Consider the following 23,512-nt stretch of genomic DNA (forward strand, 5'->3'; position numbering starts at 1 on the left):
TTCAGTTTGGGCGCAAGTATTTCATTTATGCATTTTAGGGCATTTACATTCCCATTAATGATGTAAATTTTACCCACACCTTTTGCTGCCATACAACCCCAGATCAACACACTATCTGGGTGTTTCACGAGGCATTCCTAATGCAAGTAGGATGTAAATCTTCTCTGATTCTTCTCCTCGCGTATGTCATGCCATCACTACCAAGCAAGGCGTTTAGGGTCTCATCACACCAAATAACATTGTCCCATTGTTCCGCTGTCCAGTTAACATGGGTTTAATCTTTTCAACCTTTGCTTGAGAGATGACAATGGCTTCTTCCTTAGAATTCTAACATTTAGACCAGTTTTCACATTACATTGCACCATGTCATCTTGTATCCACCCAGATGATTTTCTTCTGTCATGTAGGGACAGTCTCTCCACTCGTCCATCATCACTTGCCTTTGTGCACCTTTCCCTGCCATTACCAGTCTGTTTTTGTAGTGACGAGTCTCCTTATACCTCCTTATACCTCTTCAAAAATATAGAAATGCCTGCTTTGGTTAAGTTTTTCCTAATATTTCATCAATTTCTTCATAACTTTAGCCTTGTTCACTTAACAGTACAATTTTACATCGCTTTCTGTTTTGTTTTTTTTAATATATTTTTTATTAATTTTCCAATAAAAACAAATTTATAACATCATTAAACATCAAAAACTCATCACATATCTTTTTTTTCTTTTAGACTTCCATCTACATGTCTGATAATTTTCCGTAATTATCACAGATTGCATTATATATATCTTTTCTTCCCATGTTGTTTAAACAATATTTCTACCAACTCTTCTTACAGAGCTTCTTGAAAACTTACAAACATTATCACAAATATTTTTAATATATTCTGTAAATTTACTCCAGTCCTCAGTGAATCTTTGGTCTTGTCAGTTGCGAATCCTCCCTGTCAATCTGTCCAGTTCCGCGTAATCCATTAATTTCGATCTCCATTCTTCAATCGTAGGCATTTCTTCTTGTTTCCATTTCTGGACCTAAAGAGTTCTGGCTGCTGTTACTGCATACAGAAATACTTTCTGATCGTTCCTTTTTATTTCACCACCTAATATTCCTAATAGAACTGCTTCTGGTTTTTTAACAAATGTATATTTCAGTATTTTCTTTATCTCATTATATATCATTTCCCAGAAGCACTTCATTTTTCACATTCCCACCACATATGATAAAATGTCCCTTCTTTCTCCTTACATTTCCTACATTTATTACTCACCTTATACATCTTACTTAATTTAACTGGTGTTATATACCATCGATATATCATTTTCATAACATTTTCTTTAATTGTGGTACATGCCGTAAATCTCATCCCTGCCTTCCACAATTTTATCCAATCATCAAATTGAATGTTCTATCCAAAGTCTTTGGCCCATTGAATCATAACTGATTTAACCTCTTCATCCTTCAAATGCCATTCTAATAATAATTTATACATCATAGATAAATTTTTAACTTTGTTATTCAATACTTCTCTTTGAAACCTAGATTCTTTTTCAGAATAGCCTCTTTCTGCAACCTCTTTTCTAAACATTTCATTAATCTGAAAATAATGCAGCCAATTGTTTACATATTATTTCACTTCTTCATATGGTTTCATTTTCCACTTACTTCCCTCTTTCTCAATTAAACTTCCATATGTTATCCACCTCCCAGTCATATTGATCTTTTTAACACTCATCGCCTCTAATGGTGATAACCAGTGTGGTATTTTTGGTTCAAGTAGGTTTTTGTACCTACCTCATACCTCAATCAGAGATCCTCTAATAATATGATTTTTGAAACCTTTATGCACTCGTTTTTTTCCATACCATAAATATGCGTGCCAACTGAATCTATTGTCATATCCTTCCAAATCTAACAAATCTGTATTTTCTAATTTCATCCATTCTTTCAACCAACACATGCACAATGCTTCATAATATAATCTCATATCTGGCAGGGCCAAACCTCCCCTCTCTTTTAAATCTGTTAAGAACTTAAATTTTATTCTCGGCTTTTTGCCCTGCCAGATATATCTTGAAATCAAAATCCATGATGCCACCAAATGAATAAAAGTCTGTGTTAAATCTCAAAGAGAGGGGAAGAGAAGGAGAAGGGCAAAAGCCCCCCCATCAAAGATACAAAAATGGCGCAGTTCGCTTCTTTCTATCCCATTCAAATACTCCGCAGAGAAGCAGGCGGGGGGGGGTATGAACTTCAGAGGGCAAAAACACTCCTAATTCCTCTCAAACTTCTTTTAAACTTCCAGCAAATTAAGGTAAAGAAACAGTATTTTCCCTCTTAGTATCTTCTGTCTCTCTTCACAGGCTGGAATTAATAAATCAGTAGTTTTAAAGTCCGTCGCTGCCAATTGCGCAGATCTTTTTAAAAACAAAAGTAGAAAGCTCTCGGAGTCTTCTCCCCCGACGTTTCCCACCGACTCACTGATAAGACTATTAATTGCCTTCCAAACGACTCTCCCCCTTTTCTCTATCTTTATAATCCTGATACTCCTTATAGTCCTTTAAAAGGCAGTCAAATAAATTATCAGTTTAATCCGTTTGCATTGACTTACGTTTTTGTCCCGCTCTGAAGATTGTTCTTGTGTGTAGTTTAAATTCCAGGCAAGGCTGACCTCATTTTTTTCCACCTTACCCACTTCAAATTGGCTCTAATCCATGGATTTGTATTTTTAAAAGTCCCAATTCGATTTCTTAATGTTTGAGAGCTGATCACTTCTGTGTGCAAGCTCGGAGCTTCACTCTTGAGGGATAGAAATGGCCTCCTGCTGTCCGCTTCTCTACCCCACCGCTCTCGTCGCCCCCAAAAAAGAGGTTACTTGGCAGCCGGAGGATAAGCTGTTGGACGGTGCCAGGACCCTGCCCCTTGAATATCCTTTCAAGGGTGTTTGGGGGGCTGCGGCGCTCTTGCAGCACTCCCTTTCCCCCTCAAAAGCTGGATTCTCTCAGCACTGAGGAATCCCGCTTGCTTTCACTCCCGCGATCGCCAGAAGCCTCCTCAACTCTTTGTGCCATTTCTATAATTTTATTGTTTTATAAGAACACAAAAAAACCAACCAACTTGATACCAATCACAAAAGACACTGACAAAAGTCAATTTAAGCAAGTTGTTCTTTTTTCTGGTTATTTGGCCATAGCTTTAGATAGAATATGAGTAATTGAACAATTTCCATTGATACATAATTTTATGATGTTACTCCAAAGGAAGCAGTGTTATGAGCCATCAAACCTCAGAAATACACTTTTCTCCAAAAGTATTCCACAATTTTGACCACTACTGTATATCAAACAAAGCAACATTCAGCACCTCAACAGAATCTCATAATAAATATGTTGGTTAATGACAAACAACAAAGGTAATAAACACACATTGAACTCCCTTCAGTTCTTCTCCATTTGTTCCTGAGGTTCTAATCCCTTTTTGTCTCCATGGCAGATTGTGATGAATCAGAAATCAAGAACGAAGGTGACCACGATAAAATACCCAGAGAGGAGAAGCCACATAAAAATTTGGAGTTTGGAGAAAGCTGCAGTCGGCGCTCCCATTCCACTTCCCATCAACAAAATATCCTTGGAAAGAAACTCTATCAGTGTGTGGAATGTGGAAAGAGCTTCAGTAAGAGCTCCAATCTCACTTCCCATCAAAGAATTCATACAGGGAAGAAACCCTATCAGTGTGTGGAATGTGGAAAGAGCTTCGGTAGGAGCACTGATCTCATGTCCCATCAGAGAATTCATACAGGGGAGAAACCCTATCAGTGTGTGGAATGTGGAAAGAGCTTCAGTAAGAGCTCCAATCTCACTTCGCATGAAAGAATTCATACAGGGGAGAAACCCTATCAGTGTGCGGAATGTGGAAAGAGCTTCAGTCAGAGCTCCAAACTCACTTCCCATCAAAGAATTCATACAGGGGAGAAACCTTATCAGTGTGTGGAATGTGGAAAGAGCTTCAGTCAGAGTTCCGCTCTCACGTCCCATCAGAGAATTCATACAGGGGAGAAACCCTATCAGTGTGTGGAATGTGGAAAGAGCTTCAGTCAGAGCTCCAATCTCACTTCCCATCAAAGAATTCATACAGGGGAGAAACCCTATCAGTGTGTGGAATGTGGAAAGAGCTTCAGTCAGAGCTCCTCTCTCACTTCCCATCAAATAATTCATACTGGGGAGAAACACTACCAGTGTGTGGAATGCAGAAAGAGCTTTACTCAGAGCTCCGATCTCACTTCGCATCAAATAATTCATACAGGGGAGAAACCCTATCAGTGTGTGGAATGTGGAAAGAGCTTCAGTCAGAGCTCCAAACTCACTTCCCATCAAAGAATTCATACAGGGGAGAAACCCTATCAGTGTGTGGAATGTGGAAAGAGCTTTAGTCAGAGCTCCGATCTCACTTCCCATCAAAGAATTCATACAGGGGAGAAACCTTATCAGTGTGTGGAATGTGGAAAGAGCTTCACTCATAGCTCCAACCTCACTTCCCATCAAAGAATTCATACAGGGGAGAAACCCTATCAGTGTGTGGAATGTGGAAAGAGCTTCAGTCAGAGCTCCAAACTCACTTCCCATCAAAGAATTCACACAGGGGAGAAACACTATCAGTGTGTGGAATGTGGAAAGAGCTTCTCTGAAAGCTCCAAACTCACTTCCCATCAAAGAATTCATACAGGGGAGAAACCCTATCAGTGTGTGGAATGTGGAAAGAGCTTCAGTCAGAGTGCCGCTTTCACTTCCCATCAGAGAATTCATACAGGAGAGAAACCCTATCAGTGTGTGGAATGTGGAAAGAGCTTCAGTCAGAGCTCCAATCTCACTTTGCATCAAAGAATTCATACAGGGGAGAAACCCTATCAGTGTGCGGAATGTGGAAAGAGCTTCAGTCAGAGCTCCAAACTCACTTCCCATCAAAGAATTCATACAGGGGAGAAACCCTATCAGTGTGTGGAATGTGGAAAGAGCTTTAGTCAGAGCTCCGATCTCACTTCGCATCAAATAATTCATACAGGGGAGAAACCCTATCAGTGTGTGGAATGTGGAAAGAGCTTCAGTCAGAGCTCCAAACTCACTTCCCATCAAAGAATTCATACAGGGGAGAAACCCTATCAGTGTGTGGAATGTGGAAAGAGCTTTAGTCAGAGCTCCGATCTCACTTCCCATCAAAGAATTCATACAGGGGAGAAACCTTATCAGTGTGTGGAATGTGGAAAGAGCTTCACTCATAGCTCCAACCTCACTTCCCATCAAAGAATTCATACAGGGGAGAAACCCTATCAGTGTGTGGAATGTGGAAAGAGCTTCAGTCAGAGCTCCAAACTCACTTCCCATCAAAGAATTCACACAGGGGAGAAACACTATCAGTGTGTGGAATGTGGAAAGAGCTTCTCTGAAAGCTCCAAACTCACTTCCCATCAAAGAATTCATACAGGGGAGAAACCCTATCAGTGTGTGGAATGTGGAAAGAGCTTCAGTCAGAGTGCCGCTTTCACTTCCCATCAGAGAATTCATACAGGAGAGAAACCCTATCAGTGTGTGGAATGTGGAAAGAGCTTCAGTCAGAGCTCCAATCTCACTTTGCATCAAAGAATTCATACAGGGGAGAAACCCTATCAGTGTGCGGAATGTGGAAAGAGCTTCAGTCAGAGCTCCAAACTCACTTCCCATCAAAGAATTCATACAGGGGAGAAACCCTATCAGTGTGTGGAATGTGGAAAGAGCTTTAGTCAGAGCTCCGATCTCACTTCGCATCAAAGAATTCATACAGGGGAGAAACCCTATCAGTGTGTGGAATGTGGAAAGAGCTTCAGTCAGAGCTCCAAACTCACTTCCCATCAAAGAATTCATACAGGGGAGAAACCCTATCAGTGTGTGGAATGTGGAAAGAGCTTTAGTCAGAGCTCCGATCTCACTTCCCACCAAAGAATTCATACAGGGGAGAAACCCTATCAGTGTGTGGAATGTGGAAAGAGCTTCACTCATAGCTCCAATCTCACTATGCATCAGAGAATTCATACAGGGGAGAAACCCTATCAGTGTGTAGAATGTGGAAAGAGCTTCAGGAAGAGCTCCTCTCTCACTTCCCATCAAATAATTCATACTGGGGAGAAACCTTATCAGTGTGTGGAATGTGGAAAGAGCTTTACTGAAAGCTCCTCTCTCACTTGCCATAAAAGAATTCATACAGGGGAGAAACCCTATCAGTGTGTGGAATGTGGAAAGAGCTTCAGTCAGAGCTACTCTCTCACTTCCCATCAAAGACTTCATACAGGGGAGAAGCCCTATCAGTGTGTGGAATGTGGAAAGAGCTTCACTGAAAGCTCCAAACTCACTTCCCATCAAAGAATTCATACAGGGGAGAAACCCTATCAGTGTGTGGAATGTGAAAAGAGCTTCAGTTTCAACCACCATCTCACTTCCCATCAGAGAATTCATACAGGGGAGAAACCCTATCAGTGTGCGGAATGTGGAAAGAGCTTCAGTAAGAGCTCCTCTCTCACTTCCCATCAAAGAACTCATACAGGGGAGAAACCATATTAGTGTGCGGAATGTGGAAAGAGCTTCTGGAGGAGCTCCGATCTCACTTCCCATCAAAGAATCTATACTAAGGTCGGTTTGTGTTTTTATATTGTGTTTTTATGTTGTAACATTCCTGAGACCTGTGGGTGTAGGGAATAGGCACCAACTCTTAAAGCCCTAGCGGTCTTTGTCCCCCAATAAAATATTTGAGGAGGCCACCCCCCAGTTTTTTTGGTTTTTTTCCCAAACAGAACCCTTTATTCTTCCACAACTTGCCATACAATTTGTCTTTTAATTTTCCCTCTACAAATAAACAAACAAATAAATAAATAAATAATGTACAAAGGTCACAAGAAAATCAAAATAAAAGAAAATACAAAAGTCGACAGATTATTCCAATAATCTGCTTGCATAGGTCTGATGTTATTTGGAGACAGTAACACCCATTAATTTCACGTTATCTAGGTGAGGATGAATAAAACACTCTAGAAAAATCCTTCATGACTGTGTCTGCAATGTTTCCAATATGAGTTCACTTACCCATTAAAGTGTGTCATTAAATGCTGAGAAATCGTACCATACTCAGCTTACGGATCTCAACCCCAAGGAACCCTACACAGAGTAGCTGCCTTTCCCCCAATTTCTTAGCTAGAAATAACTGATATTGAGAAGGAAGAACAGAGAGAGGTAGGCATCCTTTCGGCGATGCTTCCCCGCTCCAGTTTGCCTCTCTCGGCCCCCAATGCCCCTTTCCTGTGGCCTCTGAATGGCTCTCTCCTCATCCACCTGTCTAGGGAGACAATGGAGGACGGCTCAAGCGGTGGGGAGATTGCAAGGCCTGTTGAGGCAGCTGGCTGCTGTGACGGACAGCAGAGCCAGAGCAGAGTCTCTTTCTGATTGGCTACCCGGAGGGGGGTGGCGCCAGGACTTTTGGAGGGAAAATAAAGAGAGCCGTTTCTGAGGGGATTTGAGATGGGAGAGAGGGAAGGTTGAGAGAAGATGGGGATGAGGAGAGAGGGGAGGGTGGGAGGGAGGGAGAGAGAAGTGGCTCTGATCTGAGTGGATCCTCCGCTCTGAGGAGAATATCTATGGAGCCAGAGGAAGGAGCCTCACAGCTGAGATGGGGAGACCATGTTGAGGGTCTGGAGGGAGTGAAGCTGGAGGCAGAAGCTGTGAGAAGACTCTCCTCTTCTTCTTCTGGGGTCTCCTTCCAGTCAGGAGGGGGGGGGAGAGATCTTCTAGGAAAAGGAGATTCCCGAGTCCGTGGCAAGGGCTGAGAGGATCCCCTGGGTCTGGCATACAAAGGAAAATACCTCAGGGGAACCAACGAAAAGTGGCCCCTGGCTGTGAAGGAAGCTGGGCTGTGTCAAAAGTACCTCACGGAAAGACCCCTCATAACTAAGTTCGGGGGTGAGAGAGAAGCAGCAGAAAGAGAGTTCAGCCTTTCACCACCTCTTCTGGAAACCTGAACATCTCCCTGAAGTGTGACAACTGATTTTGAGAGGAGGGAGTTGAAGAGAAGCTGTGCCTGCAGAACTGTGTTTAATCCTGAGACATTTAGCTGAAGTAATAAGTTAACTTCTCCCTGAAAGAACACATCTCCTGTCTTCCCTTTGTTTCACCATTCTCTCTTTTTTGTAAATAAAGCTTTCCTTATCTGATTATCTCCTGCCAGATACTCCCTGGATTGCAGTTCCCCTCACACAAAGTAGCCTGTGGGAAATCGTAGACATCTGTTCAATCTTCATCATCATCATTTTATTTTATTTGTAACCTTTCCATCGTTAAAACAACGCTCAAGGCGGCTTACAACATGATAGGCAAAGGGCCTTCTCGGTGGTGGCGCCTCTTCTGTGGAACGCCCTCCCATCGGATGTCAAAGAAATAAACAACTCTCTGACGTTTAGAAGACTCCTGAAGGCAGCCCTGTTTCGGGAAGTTTTTAAGGATTGATGTTTTAATGTAGTTTTAATCATTTGTTGCAGGCTGCCCAGAGTGGCTGGAGAAACCCAGCCAGATGGGTGGGGCATAAATAATAAATTATTGTTGTTATTGTTATGACAAGATTTACATAATTACCAACATAACAAAAGTCATAAACGATAAGCAAAACACATCCAAAGGTACACAACCAAATGGAAAAGAATTTCCACATAAATGATAAGATCAAAAATTCAGAATACAACATTAATATCAATAACAATTGAAAATGACACAGATAAAATCCCAAAACCATTTGAAGAATGAGGCCTATCTGCCCAGCAGTAGCAGCAGTATTATTCTTATTCTTATTCTTATTCTTATTCTTATTCTTATTCTTATTCTTATTTATACATACCCCGGGCATCTGGCTGGTTTTTCCCAAGCCACTCTGGGCGGCTTCCAACAAAATATTAAAATACAATAGTCCATAAAATATTAAAAGCTTCTCTAAGCATAACAACCATCCATTTTTAGTCCATTGAGTTAGAAATTCAGCATTTCTGGCAGGGGAAATGGCATACTATTGAATGTTTGCGTAGCAACATGCTTAAGAAAGTATTACTCATTTATGATGAGAATAGGATTTATTTATTATGAACTTCGCTTGGTTCCTCCTTGGCAGCCAGTGTGATTGTTTCAGCAGGGCTAGAACTCAGGACCGGCTGCCTTGAGGGACATCTAAGAGCAGTTGGGCAGGGGAAAGGTCTCCCTTGGGAGGTGGGGGACTCTCCTTCCTTGGAGGTTTCTCAGCAGAGATCGGACGGCCATCTGCCATGGATGCTTGAGCTGAGATTCCTGCATTGCTGGGGGTGGGACTAGATGACCCTGGGATCCCCTCCTCTCTCTCCACTCCTGAATTCCAGGAGGAGCTTCCTTGCCTCCTGCAAAGCCCTTTTCCCTGCAGGCTCTTCCTCTGGTTTCTGGCCAAGGGAGGGAGATGCTCAGAGTTCAGCCAGGAGCCTCACCCCCAAAAGGATATCTGGGCATGGGCGGAGCCAGGGGGGCAGCTGCCCCCCACCGAAATCCATAACAAATAATAAGAATCTCAGGTTCTGCCAAGCGAGAGAGGGCTGAGCTGGGGGGACTCGGCTTGGCAAGGGTTAAAGGGAACCGAGCTGCCTTCCTAGAGAGGACAGGAAGCAAGGGGGGCAGGTCCTCCAGAGCCAAGGCCCCTCCCTCCCCAGTCCTTTCCTGCTTCGGTGTCTCTCCTGCAAGGGCTGCCTCGCTGTCCCTCCTGGGATCTGGTGAGTCTCCTCTCTCTCTGGGATCTGGTGGGGGTCTCAGGGCTGCAGCAGGGGAGGGGGCCTGGGGGGCCGCATGTGCTCCTGCAGGGGGGGGACCCCAAGTCAGGGAGGAGGAGAGGGTCCTGCCAGGGAGGGGCCAGGTCTGCCACGCTCTCCTTCCTGGAGATCAGAGGATCCAAAACTCATTTGGCCCTCTACCCCTCCCCCCTGCTTCAGAAAAGATCTCCCTTCTTTAAACAAAGGGGTCCCTGGGACTTTAACTCTCTGTGACGTCGCTCAGCCTCATTGCACAACGGACGAAAAATGTGCAAATGGTTTTCCAAAGCTGGACGAGGAGGTGGACTAGCCCCCCCCCCAAAAAAAAAGGTGGGAGAGAAAGGCCAGGAATAAGGAGAGGGATCCCAGCCCAGAGTCTGGCTGCTGCATTGGGGACCAGTTTCCCAGTGTCTCCCAGGGCAGCTCCGCACGGAGGCCATTGCAGCAATCCCCTCGCACCCAGAGCAGGGCATCCCAGGACCACATCCTCTCTCTCCCAAAGGGATTGTTGCTGGCAAAGCAGCTGAGCCAGAAATGGGCACTGCTACTCACTGAGCCTCCAGGGACCTTGGCATCAGTAGCTGTGTGTGTGTTAAGCTATCTAAGAGAATACTAATACTAAATTACACTCCTAAATTTCAAGGGAGGTGTTTTTGGCCCTGCGAACTTGGCCCTCAGGGGGTTGGCCAGAAACATACCTGGCCCTCAGAGCAAAGAAAAAGTGACCCCCCCCCCAAGGGGTCTGCCTGGAGAGTGGCAGAGAGTTCAAGTGCAAAAAAGGAGACAGAAGCAGGGGAGTGGGGGTGGGGGGAGAACAACTCCTGAGGACCCCCGGGTGAGGACCCCCACTAGAGCCAAGCATCCATTTTTCACAAAATACAAATGACTCCCTTATCAGTCAGTTCTGACTTCATGCATTGACTGGAAGGCAGGAGAAACCAGGCTGATTCATCTCCCAGAAATCCCTTCCGTTGCCTCCACATTTTGCATTGCTAGAAGGCTAGAGACATATTTCTTCTCCTCTTACTCCTCTTTCCCCCCAAAAAGATAGCCAATGGTCTGGGATGTGGTGCAGTCCTACCCTGGTTCCCAGCAAGACTCATCCATGCTTGCTCAGGGAACCTTTTTCTTCTCCTGATATTAGACAACCTTTGTAACAGAACAATGTATTTGCTTTGTAGGATTTGCTAGCGCCTCTCCTTAAGACAGAGAGAACTTGGCAGGAGACCAAAGGGTTCCTTCCAATCTCTCAGAGGCTTCCTGAGAGCACAGATGGGTGAGCGAGACTCAGCTGGCCCTGGAGCAGGAAGAGGCCATGACATCCAAACCAGGAGCAGTGGGGGATTCTGGGAGAACTCTGTGCAGAAGATCCTGGGTGAGGAGGACACCCTCCGCTCAGAGGTGCAGAGCCAGCAGTTGAGGCAGTTCTGCTGCCAGGAGGCCAAAGGACCCCGAGAGGTTTGCAGCCGACTCTACCACCTTGACCGTCAGTGGCTGAAGCCAGAAAGGCACACGAAAGCTGAGATGCTGGACCTGGTGATCTTGGAGCAGTTCCTGGCTGTCCTTCCACTGGAGATGGAGAGCTGGGTGAGGGACTGTGGAGCAGAGACCAGTTCGCAGGCAGTGGCCCTGGCCGAAGGTTTCCTCCTGAGTCAGGCAGAGGAGAGAAAGCAGGTGAGAGAAACTTTCCTCTGGATACTCCCAAGGGGCTCCAAACAGGACAGAAAACATCCCATAATGGTCTGCTGATGGCCCATGCTTTTTCTGCAAGGCATCCATGGAATGAGATCTAACACCCTTCTTTGTCATTCTCTTTCTTATATTTTCCCCCATTCTCTGTTTTGAATCCTTGTTTCTTTTTCAGGGAAAGGATCTCTTTGCAGAAATGGACCTGGATTCCTGTGAGGCAGAGAGGCCTCCGTTGGACACCAGAGAGAGGCCACTGGGTAAGGAGGAAGGTGGTTTTTCTCTGTTTGGCCTCGTTCTGTTGGTTTCCCAACTCATCTGAGGGTTCTTTTCATCTTGTTTTGGGGGGAGACAGTTGGGAACAAGGGTCCAGAGGAGGGGAGATATATTTTTTCACAACTAAAATATGGAATGGGCACAAACGTCCAAATACTCTCAGCAGGTAAGGCTTTCTCAAATGCTCATCTGTAGTTAGAGATGCCCTGTTTCACCTGTGAGAGAAGCAGGCACTCCTGGCTTCCTGCTTACCTTTTTTCTCTTGCAGATGGCAGAAGGATGCCGGCAAGACCTCCTGATCTATCTTTTCATGCGGGCAGAAGAGAAGCAGTGGCTGTGGAACCAGATCAGGTCAGGGGAAGCTGCCTTGTGGGGACAGAGGCTGAGGGATGGAGCAATGTCATGGACTGGTTGGGCACAGAGGAATGGTCGGAGGAAGCAGCTGGGGAACCAGGAAGGGAAGATGGCTCAGAGCCGAAGGAGTGGAGGTGGAGGAAGGATGAGAGGTCAGAGGGAGAAGCCTGGGAAGAGGAGGGGTCAGAAGCTGAAGGGGAAACAGGGCTTAGTGAGCTGGCAGACTCTGTGGCAAAATGCAGTGCAGAATCAGAGGCAGAAGAGGAAGGAGGCGAGTGGCAGAAGCCACCCTCCCTGCTTGTCTCTCAGAGCCAGGAGACCCCCTGCAATGCAGGAATCTCTGCTAGATCATCCAAGACAGATGGCCATCAAAAACAGGCTTATTTTATTTCTAGATTGATAACTGAATGCAAAAATTGGTTTCTAAGCAGTGGACAAATGAGAACAAATAGTGGCCTGGATTCACCTAACCAGCCCCATCCGCTGGAAAATGGGGCCTGCCCCCCATTCCTCCCCCTCTCCCTGCCCCCATGAACCCCTTGAATTTGGCTCTAGGGCATTGGGAGGGAACCTTCCCAGAACAGCTGACAAGGAGAGGAGAAAGTGGATCCTTCCATTGGGGAAACTGGAACGCTTGCGTAGGCAGAATGACTTGGGAAACACAAGGAGGAGTAACACCTATTTGCACAAAAACGGATACATAAAATAAGCACCCATAATTAAAATGTGCTGCAAAACAATCCTATTGAAACAACACCGCAATTTACAGGAAGGAAACAACAGAGCATTATGTAGCAGATCAAATTTCTGCTGCCTCAGAGGAGGACATTTCCTTTTTTCTTTTAGGATCCAGTGTGCTTTGAAGATGTTGCTGTTCGTTTCACGGATGAGGAGTGGGCGCTGCTGGATCCTGACCAGAGAGCTCTGCATAAGGACGTCATGGAGGAGACTCATGGGATCGTGGCCTCTCTTGGTAAGGCTCCCTCTGGGATCGTCATTGTTGTTGTTGTTGTTTAGTCGTTTAGTCGTGTCCGACTCTTCGTGACCCCCCGAATCAGAGCACGCCAGGCACTCCTGTCTTCCACCGCCTCCCACAGTTTGGTCAGACTCATGTTTGTGGCTTCAAGAACACCATCCAACCATCTCGTCCTCTGTCGTCCCCTTCCCCTTGTGCCCTCCATCTTTCCCAGCATCAGGGTCTTCTCCAGGGAGTCTTTTCTTCTCATGAGGTGTCCAAAGTACTGGAGACTCAGCTTCACGATCTGTCCTTCCAGTGAACACACAGGGCTGATTTCCATCAGAATGGAGAGGTTGGATCTTCTTGCTGTCCATGGGACTCTCAAGAGTCTCCTCCAGCACCAGAATTCAAAAGCATCAATTCTTCGGCGATCAGCCTTCTTTATGGTCCAGCTCTCACTTCCATACATCACTAATGGGAAAACCATGGCTTTAACTATACGGACCTTTGTTGGCAAGGTGATGTCTCTGCTTTTTAAAATGCTGTCTAGGTCAGTGTTTCCCAACCTTTTTTGGGCAAAGGCACACTTGTTTCATGAAAAAAATCTCGAGGCACACCACCATTAGAAAATGTTTAAAAAATTAACTCTGTGCCTATATTGACTATATATAAAGTAACTCTCTTTAATAGGAATCAAATAAACACAAAGAAAGTATTTTATAATTACTTTATTATGAAATAGTAAGTAAACAGAAATATGAAAAATTATAAAATACTTTATTCAGTGCGCAACCTGGGCCTGTTTGGCTGAACACAAAGCTGCAGAATTCTGCAAGCAGAATAAATTCCACAGCCCCGATGCATTGGCACCTCGTGCCGTTTGAGTTGCAGAATTTATTCAGCACACAGAAAATGGCCTTTTGGGGGGTGAATGTGGATGAAGCAGGAAGAGAACTTAAAAAAAAAAGGCATGCATGAAATCTAGCCCCAAACACACACACGCACACTTTCCCCAAAGTGGTTGATGACGCAGGATATTTCCACATGCTTCAAAAATGCACATTAAATAAAATGAGAGAGAGGAGTGCACGCACTCACCTGCCAGCCTCGGAGCTGTGGAATGCAGCGACATGAAGCAGTCTGTGTCCTTCCAGGCGCCAACTCAGACCTGCCGCGCTGTTTCGTTCCCCCGGCGTCGCTGCCTTCATCCAGCCGGATGCCTCTCCTGCCCAAGGGACGTGTCAGCAGCCACCCGGCGCAGGACGGCCCCACTTCCTGCTGCCCACAAGGCTTTGGGGTGAGAAACACGGAGGGGCAGGAGAGTGGAGGTTCCCTTAATTGGAAAAAGCAGGGAGGCAGGCTGCTTGATGCCTGCTGAAGGGAATCCCGAAGGCGCGATCGCGCACGCGCAGGCCCAGTAGCGAGCGGCGATGGGATGTGGTAGCAGCGGCGGCACACGAAGTCCCCCAGGCAGCGGAGCAGCTCGCCCGTCGAAGCCTGCACGATCACCCGCCGCGGGGAGCCGGGGGCGGTGGCGCGGTTGCCGGGCAGCGGCGGGGGTGGTGGTGGCGGTCGCTGCTTGCTGCCCTCCTGGGCGGAGGCGGGCACGGTGGGCACCGGCACGGCCAAGGGCCCCTGCTTGGTGCCGTCGGATGTGGGAGCTCGCTCGCTCGCCGCCCCGCGTGTGCTCGCCGAGCATGCGCAGGCCCAGTAGCGAGCGGCGTTAGGATGTAGCGAGCGGCGATGGGGCTAACCGGAGAGGGCGAGCCCCCTCCGCTCCGGCCCTAAAAAGGGCAAGCCACGCCCCCTCCAGCCAGCCGATTGCCTGGCCAGGAGGCGTGGCCGGATGGGATTCCCCTGCTCTCGCGGGGGCTGAGATGGGATTCCCCGCTCACGTGGGGGCGGAAGAGAATCCCCGCTCACGTGGGGAAGGGCGTGATGCCCGCAACCCCACCTCCTGGGGCAGGCCCAGTAGCGAGCGGATGCGCAGGCCCAGTAGCGAGCGGCAATGGGATGTGGGAGCTCGCTCGCTCGCCGCACCGCGTGTGCTCGCCGCCGCCGCCCCGCCTCTCACTGCCCGACTCGCCCGCCTCCACGGAACACAAGGCAAAGTTCCACGGCACACTAGTGTGCCGCGGAACACCGGTTGGGAAACACTGGTCTAGGTTTGCCATCGCCTTTCTCCCAAGGAGCAGGCATCTTTTAATTTCGTGACTGCTGTCACCATGTGCAGTGATCACGGAGCCCAAGAAAGTAAAGTCTCTCACTGCCTCCATTTATTCCTTTTCTATTTGCCAGGAGGTGATGGGACCAGTGGCCATGATCTTCGTTTTTTTGATGTTGAGCTTCAGAGCATATTTTGTGCTCTCCTCTTTCACCCTCATTAAAAGGTTTTTTAATTTCTCCTCACTTTCTGCCATCAGGGTTGTGTCATCTGCTTATCTGAGGTTGTTGATATTTCTTCCGGCGATCTTAATTCCAGCTTGGGATTCATCCAGCCCAGCCTTTCACATTTCTTTAAGAACTTGCCATAGTTTGCTGTGGTCGACACAGTCAAAGGCTTTTGCATAGGGATCATCATATCAGCCTGGAAATTCAAAAAATACCTCTATGTGACCAACCTCATCTATTTTCACAGAGCTCAACCGTGGCTCCTATAACACCTGGGAACCTAACACCCCCACAATAAACAGTAACTTACAGTTTTTTCTTTGAACAGTCTTCCTCAAATTATTCCTTTTTCTACCACGACCGGGCTGGTCTGAACTGCCCAAGCCATCTTAAATGTCAGCTTCAGAATTGTTAGGAAAGATAAGTTGTGAAGTTTAGAGCTTACAGGATTAACAGCTCAGAGTGTCCTGCATCTGGGGAGGAGCTTTCTCAACATCCGGAAAAGCTGTTTCTTTGTTCTTCCTGACTTCCGTTGTCTCCTGAGGCAAGGAAGACAAAATGTCTGCATCTTCCGATGGTTTAGTAGCAGTGATGCTGATGATGAAGATGCTTTACAAACTTAATCTTTTCCAGAACGGGGCTGCTCTTAAATCGATGTACCACTGTAGTAATAATAATATTTTTTATTTATACCCTGCCCATTTGGCTGGGTTGCCCCAACACATATATAAACATGGCTTCCAACACATTTATAAACATGAAGCATAAATAATAATAATCTGATCCCATATAAAAAGAACATTAACTTTAAAGTGAACAACTTCTCCTAGTGGCCAAAATTGTGGAAACCTTTTGTGAAAAGTGTATTTCTGAGGTTTGATGACTCATAACACCCCTTCTGAGTGGAGTAATACCATAGAATTATATATCAATGCAAAGATAATTTAATGAAGAATGTAATGAAAGAACTTTTATGAAGGTGTATTTATTAGAACAGCAGTCATAACCATTGGCAACCTTTAGCTTTAATTACGGCCTTACAATGCCTTCCCATTATATGAACCAAGTTTTTAGTTCTGCAGCTGTAATAAAGTGAAACAAAGATTAAATTATTGCCTCTGTTAATTGGACTTTATTGCTGGGTTGCTTCTGACTAACAAGTTTCTTTAGTCGGCTCCATAGATTTCTGATTGGGTTAAAGTTTGGGCTATTCCCAGCCCATTCCAGCAGTGAAATATCTTTATCTTGAAAGCACCTTTTGCACACAGCAGCAACATGACATGGAGCGGAATCCTGTTGAAGTATAAAATAGAATACATATATATGTGTGTGTGTGGAATGTTTCCAAGGGGTTGCTCGAGAGCAAGCAGGCAAATATCTCCTTGCTTGGCTGTGAAGCCTTGCTTTTGCTGCCAAAATAAACCTTATCTGTCCGGAGCGCCACTCTCCCGTGGCTGACTCAGTCGCTGGCAGAATCCGTGAGTGGGCGGTTCCTAAACTTTCCCCAGCAAAGCAGCTTCTTGACGCCCAGTCTGCGCCTCCCCTCTCTGCACGGATGCTTTCTGCGCAAGGAGAGTGTGGGTAACGGAGGACCTCTCTCCTCCCCGCTTTGGCCTGGCACCGTCTTGCCTCTTCCGACTCCTGCAGCTCCGCTCCACTGGAGGCGTGTTTACTCTCCTCCGTTGAAGAGGAGCTGCTTCCCATGATCCCTGGAGGCTCTCTGTAATCCATTCGGCTTTTCCTCTCTCCGTCCTGAACCGATGGCAGTTCCCTGACAATATGCTTCAGCATCTGGGAAAAGATCACCTGAGGAACGCTTCAAATTTGGGCGCAAATATTTCATTTATGCATTTTAGGGCATTTACATTCCCATTAATGACGTAAATTTTGCCCACACCTTTTGCTGCCAGATCAACACACTATCTGGGTGTTTCACGGTCGGTGTAATGCAAGTAGGATGTAAATCTTCTCTGATTCTTCTCCTCGCGTATGTCATGCCATCACTACCAAGCAAGGAGATTTGGGTCTCATCACACCAAATAACATTGTCCCATTGTTTCGCTGTCTAGTTAACATGGGTTTAATCATTTCAACCTTTGCTTGAGAGATGACAATGGCTTCTTCCTTAGAATTCTAATATTTAGACCAGTCCTTGCACTCAACTTCACATTACATTGCACCATATCATCTTGTATACACCCAGATGATTTTCTTCTGTCATGTAGGGACAGTCTCTCCACTCGTCCATCATCACTTGCCTTTGTGCACCTTTCCCTGCCTTTACCGGTCTGATTTTGAAGTGACTGAGTCTCCTTATACCTCTTCAGAAATACATAAAGGCCAGCTCTGGTTAAGTTTTTCGTAATATTTCATCAATTTCTTCATAACTGTAGCCTTGTTCACTTAACAGTACAATTTTACATCGCTTTCTGTTTTGTTTTTTTAATATGCTTTTTATTAATTTTCCAATAAAAACAAATTTATAACATCATTAAACATCAAAAACTCATCACATATCTTTTTTTCTTTTAGACTTCCATCAACATGTAATTATCACAGATTCTGTAATTATCACAGATTGCATTATATATATCTTTTCTTACCATGTTGTTTAAACAATATTTCTACCAACTCTTCTTACAGAGCTTCTGGAAAACTTACAAACATTATATCATTATCACAAATATTTTTAATATATTCCGTAAATTTACTCCAGTCCTCAGTGAATCTTTGGTCTTGTCAGTTGCGAATCCTCCCTGTCAATCTGTCCAGTTCCGCGTAATCCATTAATTTCGATCTCCATTCTTCAATCGTAGGCATTTCTTCTTGTTTCCATTTCCATTTCTGGGCCAAAAGAGTTCTGGCTGCTGTTACTGCATACAGAAATACTTTCGGATCGTTCCTTTTTATTTCACCACCTAATATTCCTAATAGAATTGCTTCTGGTTTTTTAACAAATGTATATAATAGAACTGCTTCTGGTTTTTTAACAAATGTATATTTCAGTATTATCTTTATCTCATTATATATCATTTCCCAGAAGCACTTCATTTTTTCACATTCCCACCACATATGATAAAATGTCCCTTCTTTCTCCTTACATTTCCAACATTTATTACTCACCTTATACATCTTACTTAATTTAACTGGTGTTATATACCATCAATATATCATTTTCATAACATTTTCTTTAATTGTGGTACATGCCGTAAATCTCATCTCATCCTTCCACAATTTTATCCAGTCATCAAATTGAATGTTATATCCAAAGTCTTTGGCCCATTGAATCATAACTGATTTAACCTCTTCATCCTTCAAATGCCATTCTAATAATAATTTATACATCATAGATAAATTTTTAACTTTGTTATTCAATACTTCTCTTTGAAACCTAGATTCTTTTTCAGAATAGCCTCTTCCTGCAACCTCTTTTCTAAACATTTCATTAATCTGAAAATAATGCAGCCAATTGTTTACATATTATTTCACTTCTTCATATGGTTTCATTTTCCACTTACTTCCCTCTTTCTCAATAAAACTTCCATATGTTATCCACCTCCCAGTCATATTGATCTTTTTAACACTCATCGCCTCTAATGGTGATAACCAGTGTGGTATTTTTGGTTCAAGTAGGTTTTTGTACCTACCCCATACCTCAATCAGAGATCCTCTAATAATATGATATTTGAAACCTTTATGCACTTGTTTTTTCCCATACCGTAAATATGCGTGCCAACCAAATCTATTGTCATATCCTTCCAAATCTAACAAATCTGTATTTTCTAATTTCATCCATTCTTTCAACCAACATATGCACAATGCTTCATAATATAATCTCATATCTGGCAGGGCCAAGCCTCCCCTCTTTTTTAAATCTGTTAAGAACTTAAATTTTATTCTCGGCTTTTTGCCCTGCCAGATATATCTTGAAATCAAAAGCCATGATGCCACCAAATGAATAAAAGTCTGTGTTAAATCTCAAAGAGAGGGGAAGAGAAGGAGAAGGGCAAAAGCCCCCCCATCAAAGATACAAAAATGGCGCAGTTCGCTTCTTTCTATCCCATTCAAACACTACGCAGAGAAGCAGGCGGGGGGGGTATGAATTTCAGAGGGCAAAAACACTCCTAATTCCTCTCAAACTTCTTTTAAAGTTCCAGCAAATTAAGGTAAAGAAACAGTATTTTCCCTCTTAGTATCTTCTGTCTCTCTTCACAGGCTAGAATTAATAAATCAGTAGTTTTAAAGTCCGTCGCTGCCAATTGCGCAGATCTTTTTAAAAACAAAAGTAGAAAGCTCTCGGAGTCTTCTCCCCCGACGTTTCCCACCGACTCACTGATAAGACTATTAATTGCCTTCCAAACGACTCTCCCCCTTTTCTCTATCTTTATAATCCTGATACTCCTTATAGTCCTTTAAAAGGCAGTCAAATAAATTATCAGTTTAATCCGTTTGCCTTGACTTACGTTTTTGTCCCGCTCTGAAGATTGTTCTTGTGTGTAGTTTAAATTCCAGGCAAGGCTGACCTTACCCACTTCAAATTGGCTCTAATCCATGGATTTGTATTTTTAAAAGTCCCAATTCGATTTCTTAATGTTTGAGAGCTGATCGCTTCTGTGTGCAAGCTTGGAGCTTCACTCTTGAGGGATAGAAATGGCCTCCTGCTGTCCGCTTCTCTACCCCACCACTCTCGTCGCCTCCAAAAAAGAGGTTACTTGGCACCCGGAGGATAAGCTGTTGGACGGTGCCAGGACCCTGCCCCTTGAATATCCTTTCAAGGGTGTTTGGGGGGCTGCGGCGCTCTTGCAGTACTCTCTTTTCCCCTCAAAAGCTGGATTCTATCAGCACTGAGGGATCCCGCTTGCTTTCACTCCCGCGATCGCCAGAAGCCTCCTCAACTCTTTATGCCATTTCTATAATTTTATTATGTTTTACATGAACACAAAAAAAAACAACCAACTTGATAGCAATCACAAAAGACACTGACAAAAGTCAACCTAAGCAAGTTGGTTATTTGGCTATAGCATTAGATAGAATATGGGTAATTGAACAATTTCCGTTGATACATAATTGTATGATGTTAGTCCAAAAGAAGCAGTGTTATGAGCCATCAAACCTCAGAAATACACTTTTCTCCAAAAGTATTCCACAATTTTGACCACTACTGTATATCAAACAAAGCAACATTCAGCACCTCAACAGAATCTCATAATAAATATGTTGGTTAATGAGAAACAACAAAGGTAATAAACAAACACTGAAGTCCCTTCAGTTCTTCTTCATTTGTTCCTGAGGCTCTATTTTTTAAAAAAAATACTATTTATTGAATGTGATGGGATGATGAGCTGCTTGTGCGTAAAAGCTTAGTCCCTCAGGGTTTGCTCAGCTTAGCAACACTCTGTCATTAGCGGAGCCCTTAAGCATGGCTCCCTCAGTCGCTGGCAGAATCCGACAGTGGGCGTTACGGAATCTCTTCCAACATAAAAGCTCCTTAACGGAAACGCGTCGTCTGGACTCTCGGCGTGACAGTTTCCGGCGAGGTGTGGGTGTCCCTATAGGAGGTCCTGAAACCTCCTCACTGTTTTCGCTTGAAGTATCCCAGAGCCCCCTTTCTGACTCCCTTTCCTTCGGAGCTCCTTCTCTCCCCCTGCTGGTTCCTTCCTCTGCTGTTAAATCTCTCCTGACCTCCTGGAGCCCTTCCAGCACCTGCTCTGATGGCAGTTCCCTGACATTGAAGCTTCAACAGAATTACAAATATGAAAAAAGACAGGAAAAAAACACACAAAAGGGATAGAAAATAGAAAAAAAGAATAAAAAAAAGTTAAAAACATTTCAATCTTTCCATATCCTGTCTTTCATTTACTTATTTCCGTGACCTCCTCACGCCTCCCGTTTTTGTATTCTAATTCAATTAAATATTCCAGCAAATCCTTCCAACTTCGTTTTTATCCTAATAATTTATCTTAACATATCATAATTTTACCTTCTCTCTTTCACCAATTCATTTTTACTTAATCCTTTATATCCTTTCTGCTAAAACCACATAATTTTTTCCCCCAACATCTTTCTAACATTCCTCAATTTTGCAATATTTCTGAAGATAAACTTTAAATTTCTTCCACTCTTCTTTCACCAAAGGTGAAAGAATGTACCTTCAACCTCTTTACATTTCCAACATTTATTGTCAGGCAAATGATAAATTTTTGCAAGCTTGACTGGTGTCAGGTACCACCTGTAAATCATTTTCATTATATTCTCTCTTAAGGCATTACATGCCGTATACTTCATACCTGTGGTCCATAACTGTTCCCAGTCAGCCATCATGATGTTATATCCAACATCTTGTGCCCATTTAATCATAACAGATTTAACCATTTCATCCTGTGTATTCCATTTCAACAGTTATACATTCTTGACAAATTCTTAGTTTTAGGTTCTAAGAGTTCTGTTTCCAATTTTGATTTTTCCACCTGAAAGGCAATTTTCTTATCCAAATTATAAGTCTCCCTAATTTGATAATAATGGAGCCAGTCTCGTACTTTGTTTTTTAATTTTTCAAAACTCTGCAGTTTTAATCTATCTCCTTCTTGTTCCAAGATTTCCCAATATTTCGGCCAATTTGCCTCCATATTAAGTTTTTCAGAGTCTTGGTTTCCATTGGTGACAGCCACCTTGGCGTTTTATTTTCGAGCAAGTCCTTATATCTTATCCAAACATTAAACAGTGCTTTCCTGACAATATGGTTCTTAAAAGCTTTGTGTGCTTTGACCTTGTCATACCACAAATATGCATGCCACCCAAATACATTATTGAAACCTTCTAAATCCAAAATGTCTGTGTTTTCCAGAAGCAGGCATTCTTTCAGCCAGCAAAATGCGGCTGATTCATAATAAATTTTAAGGTCTGGCAGGGCGAATCCCCCTCTTTCTTTAGCATCAGTTAAAATCTTAAATTTAATTTGAGGCTTCTTGCCCTGCCAGACAAATCTAGAAATATCTCTCTGCCACTTCTTGAAACAGTCCACCTTGTCCAAAATTTGCAATGTTTTTGAAACAAATACAACATTCTTGGCAATACATTCATCTTTATGACAACAATTCGGCCTAGCAATGATAACTTCAAATTTGACCATATTTCTAGATCCTTTTTCACTTCCATCCAACATTTTTCATAATTATCTTTAAATAAATTCACATTCTTAGCAGTCATATTAACCCCCAGGTATTTCACTTTCTTAACCAATGTTAATCCTGTCTCCTTCTGAAACCTCTCTTTCTCAATCACTGTTAAGTTCTTCTCTAACACCTTAGTTTTCAACTTATTCAACTTAAATCCCGCAACCTGACCAAATTCTTGAATCAATTGCAATACTCTTTTAGTACTGGATTCCGGCTCCTGCAATGTCAAGACTAAATCATCGGCAAAAGCTTTCAATTTATACTGTTTAGCTCCGACTTGTATATCTTTAACCAATTGGTCCTTTCTTATCATATTAAGCAAAACCTCCAGGACCGAAATAAAAAGCAATGGGGAAATTGGGCAGCCCTGTCGTGTTCCTTTCTCAATCCTAAATTCTTCTGTAATTACATTATTCACAATTAATTTAGCTTTTTGTTCTGAATAAATTGCACCTATACCGTTTTCAAAACCTTGGCCTACCCCCATTCCCTGTAAATTTTTATTCATGAAGCTCCAAGAGATGTTTTCAAAGGCTTTCTCTGCGTCCACAAATATCAAAACTGCTTTAGTATTAATATTCACTTGTAATTTTTCTAAAATATTGATTATATTCCTTGTATTGTCTGACAAGTGTCTCCCCGGGAGAAAGCCTGCTTGATCTTTGTGGATTTCTTCTACCAATACCTTTTTTAATCTTTTAGCCATAATTTCAGCAAAAATTTTATAATCCACATTAAGCAAAGATATGGGGCGGTAGTTCTTAAGTTGTGTCTTCTCCGATTATGTTTTCGGTATAAGTGTAATATAGGCGTATTTCCACGACTCTGGTGCCTTTTTCCCCTCTAGTATT

The 23,512-nt window shown here is 43.7% G+C and overlaps 2 protein-coding genes across 5 annotated transcripts in view; both read left to right on the forward strand.

The window, feature by feature from the left end:
• Positions 1 to 23,512, forward strand: part of LOC310843215 (uncharacterized protein) — a 292,631-nt gene that overhangs the window by 266,722 nt on the left and 2,397 nt on the right. For all 4 annotated transcript variants that reach the window (XM_083736129.1, XM_083736128.1, XM_083736130.1 and 1 more), the window contains exon 6: positions 3,485 to 6,904. In XM_083736129.1, coding sequence (XP_083592255.1) covers positions 3,485 to 6,579 — 3,095 coding nt within the window. In that variant the 3' untranslated portion in view covers positions 6,580 to 6,904. The remainder of the gene's footprint in view (positions 1 to 3,484; positions 6,905 to 23,512) is intronic.
• Positions 9,632 to 23,512, forward strand: part of LOC310843317 (uncharacterized protein) — a 164,028-nt gene continuing 150,147 nt past the window's right edge. The window contains exons 1-4 of the mRNA XM_083736482.1: positions 9,632 to 9,785; positions 11,077 to 11,495; positions 11,686 to 11,767; positions 12,052 to 12,134. Coding sequence (XP_083592608.1) covers positions 11,094 to 11,495; positions 11,686 to 11,767; positions 12,052 to 12,134 — 567 coding nt within the window. The 5' untranslated portion in view covers positions 9,632 to 9,785; positions 11,077 to 11,093. The remainder of the gene's footprint in view (positions 9,786 to 11,076; positions 11,496 to 11,685; positions 11,768 to 12,051; positions 12,135 to 23,512) is intronic.

This window comes from Podarcis gaigeae (assembly GCF_964106915.1).
Source record: "Podarcis gaigeae genome assembly, chromosome: 4".
NCBI lineage: Eukaryota > Metazoa > Chordata > Lepidosauria > Squamata > Lacertidae > Podarcis > Podarcis gaigeae.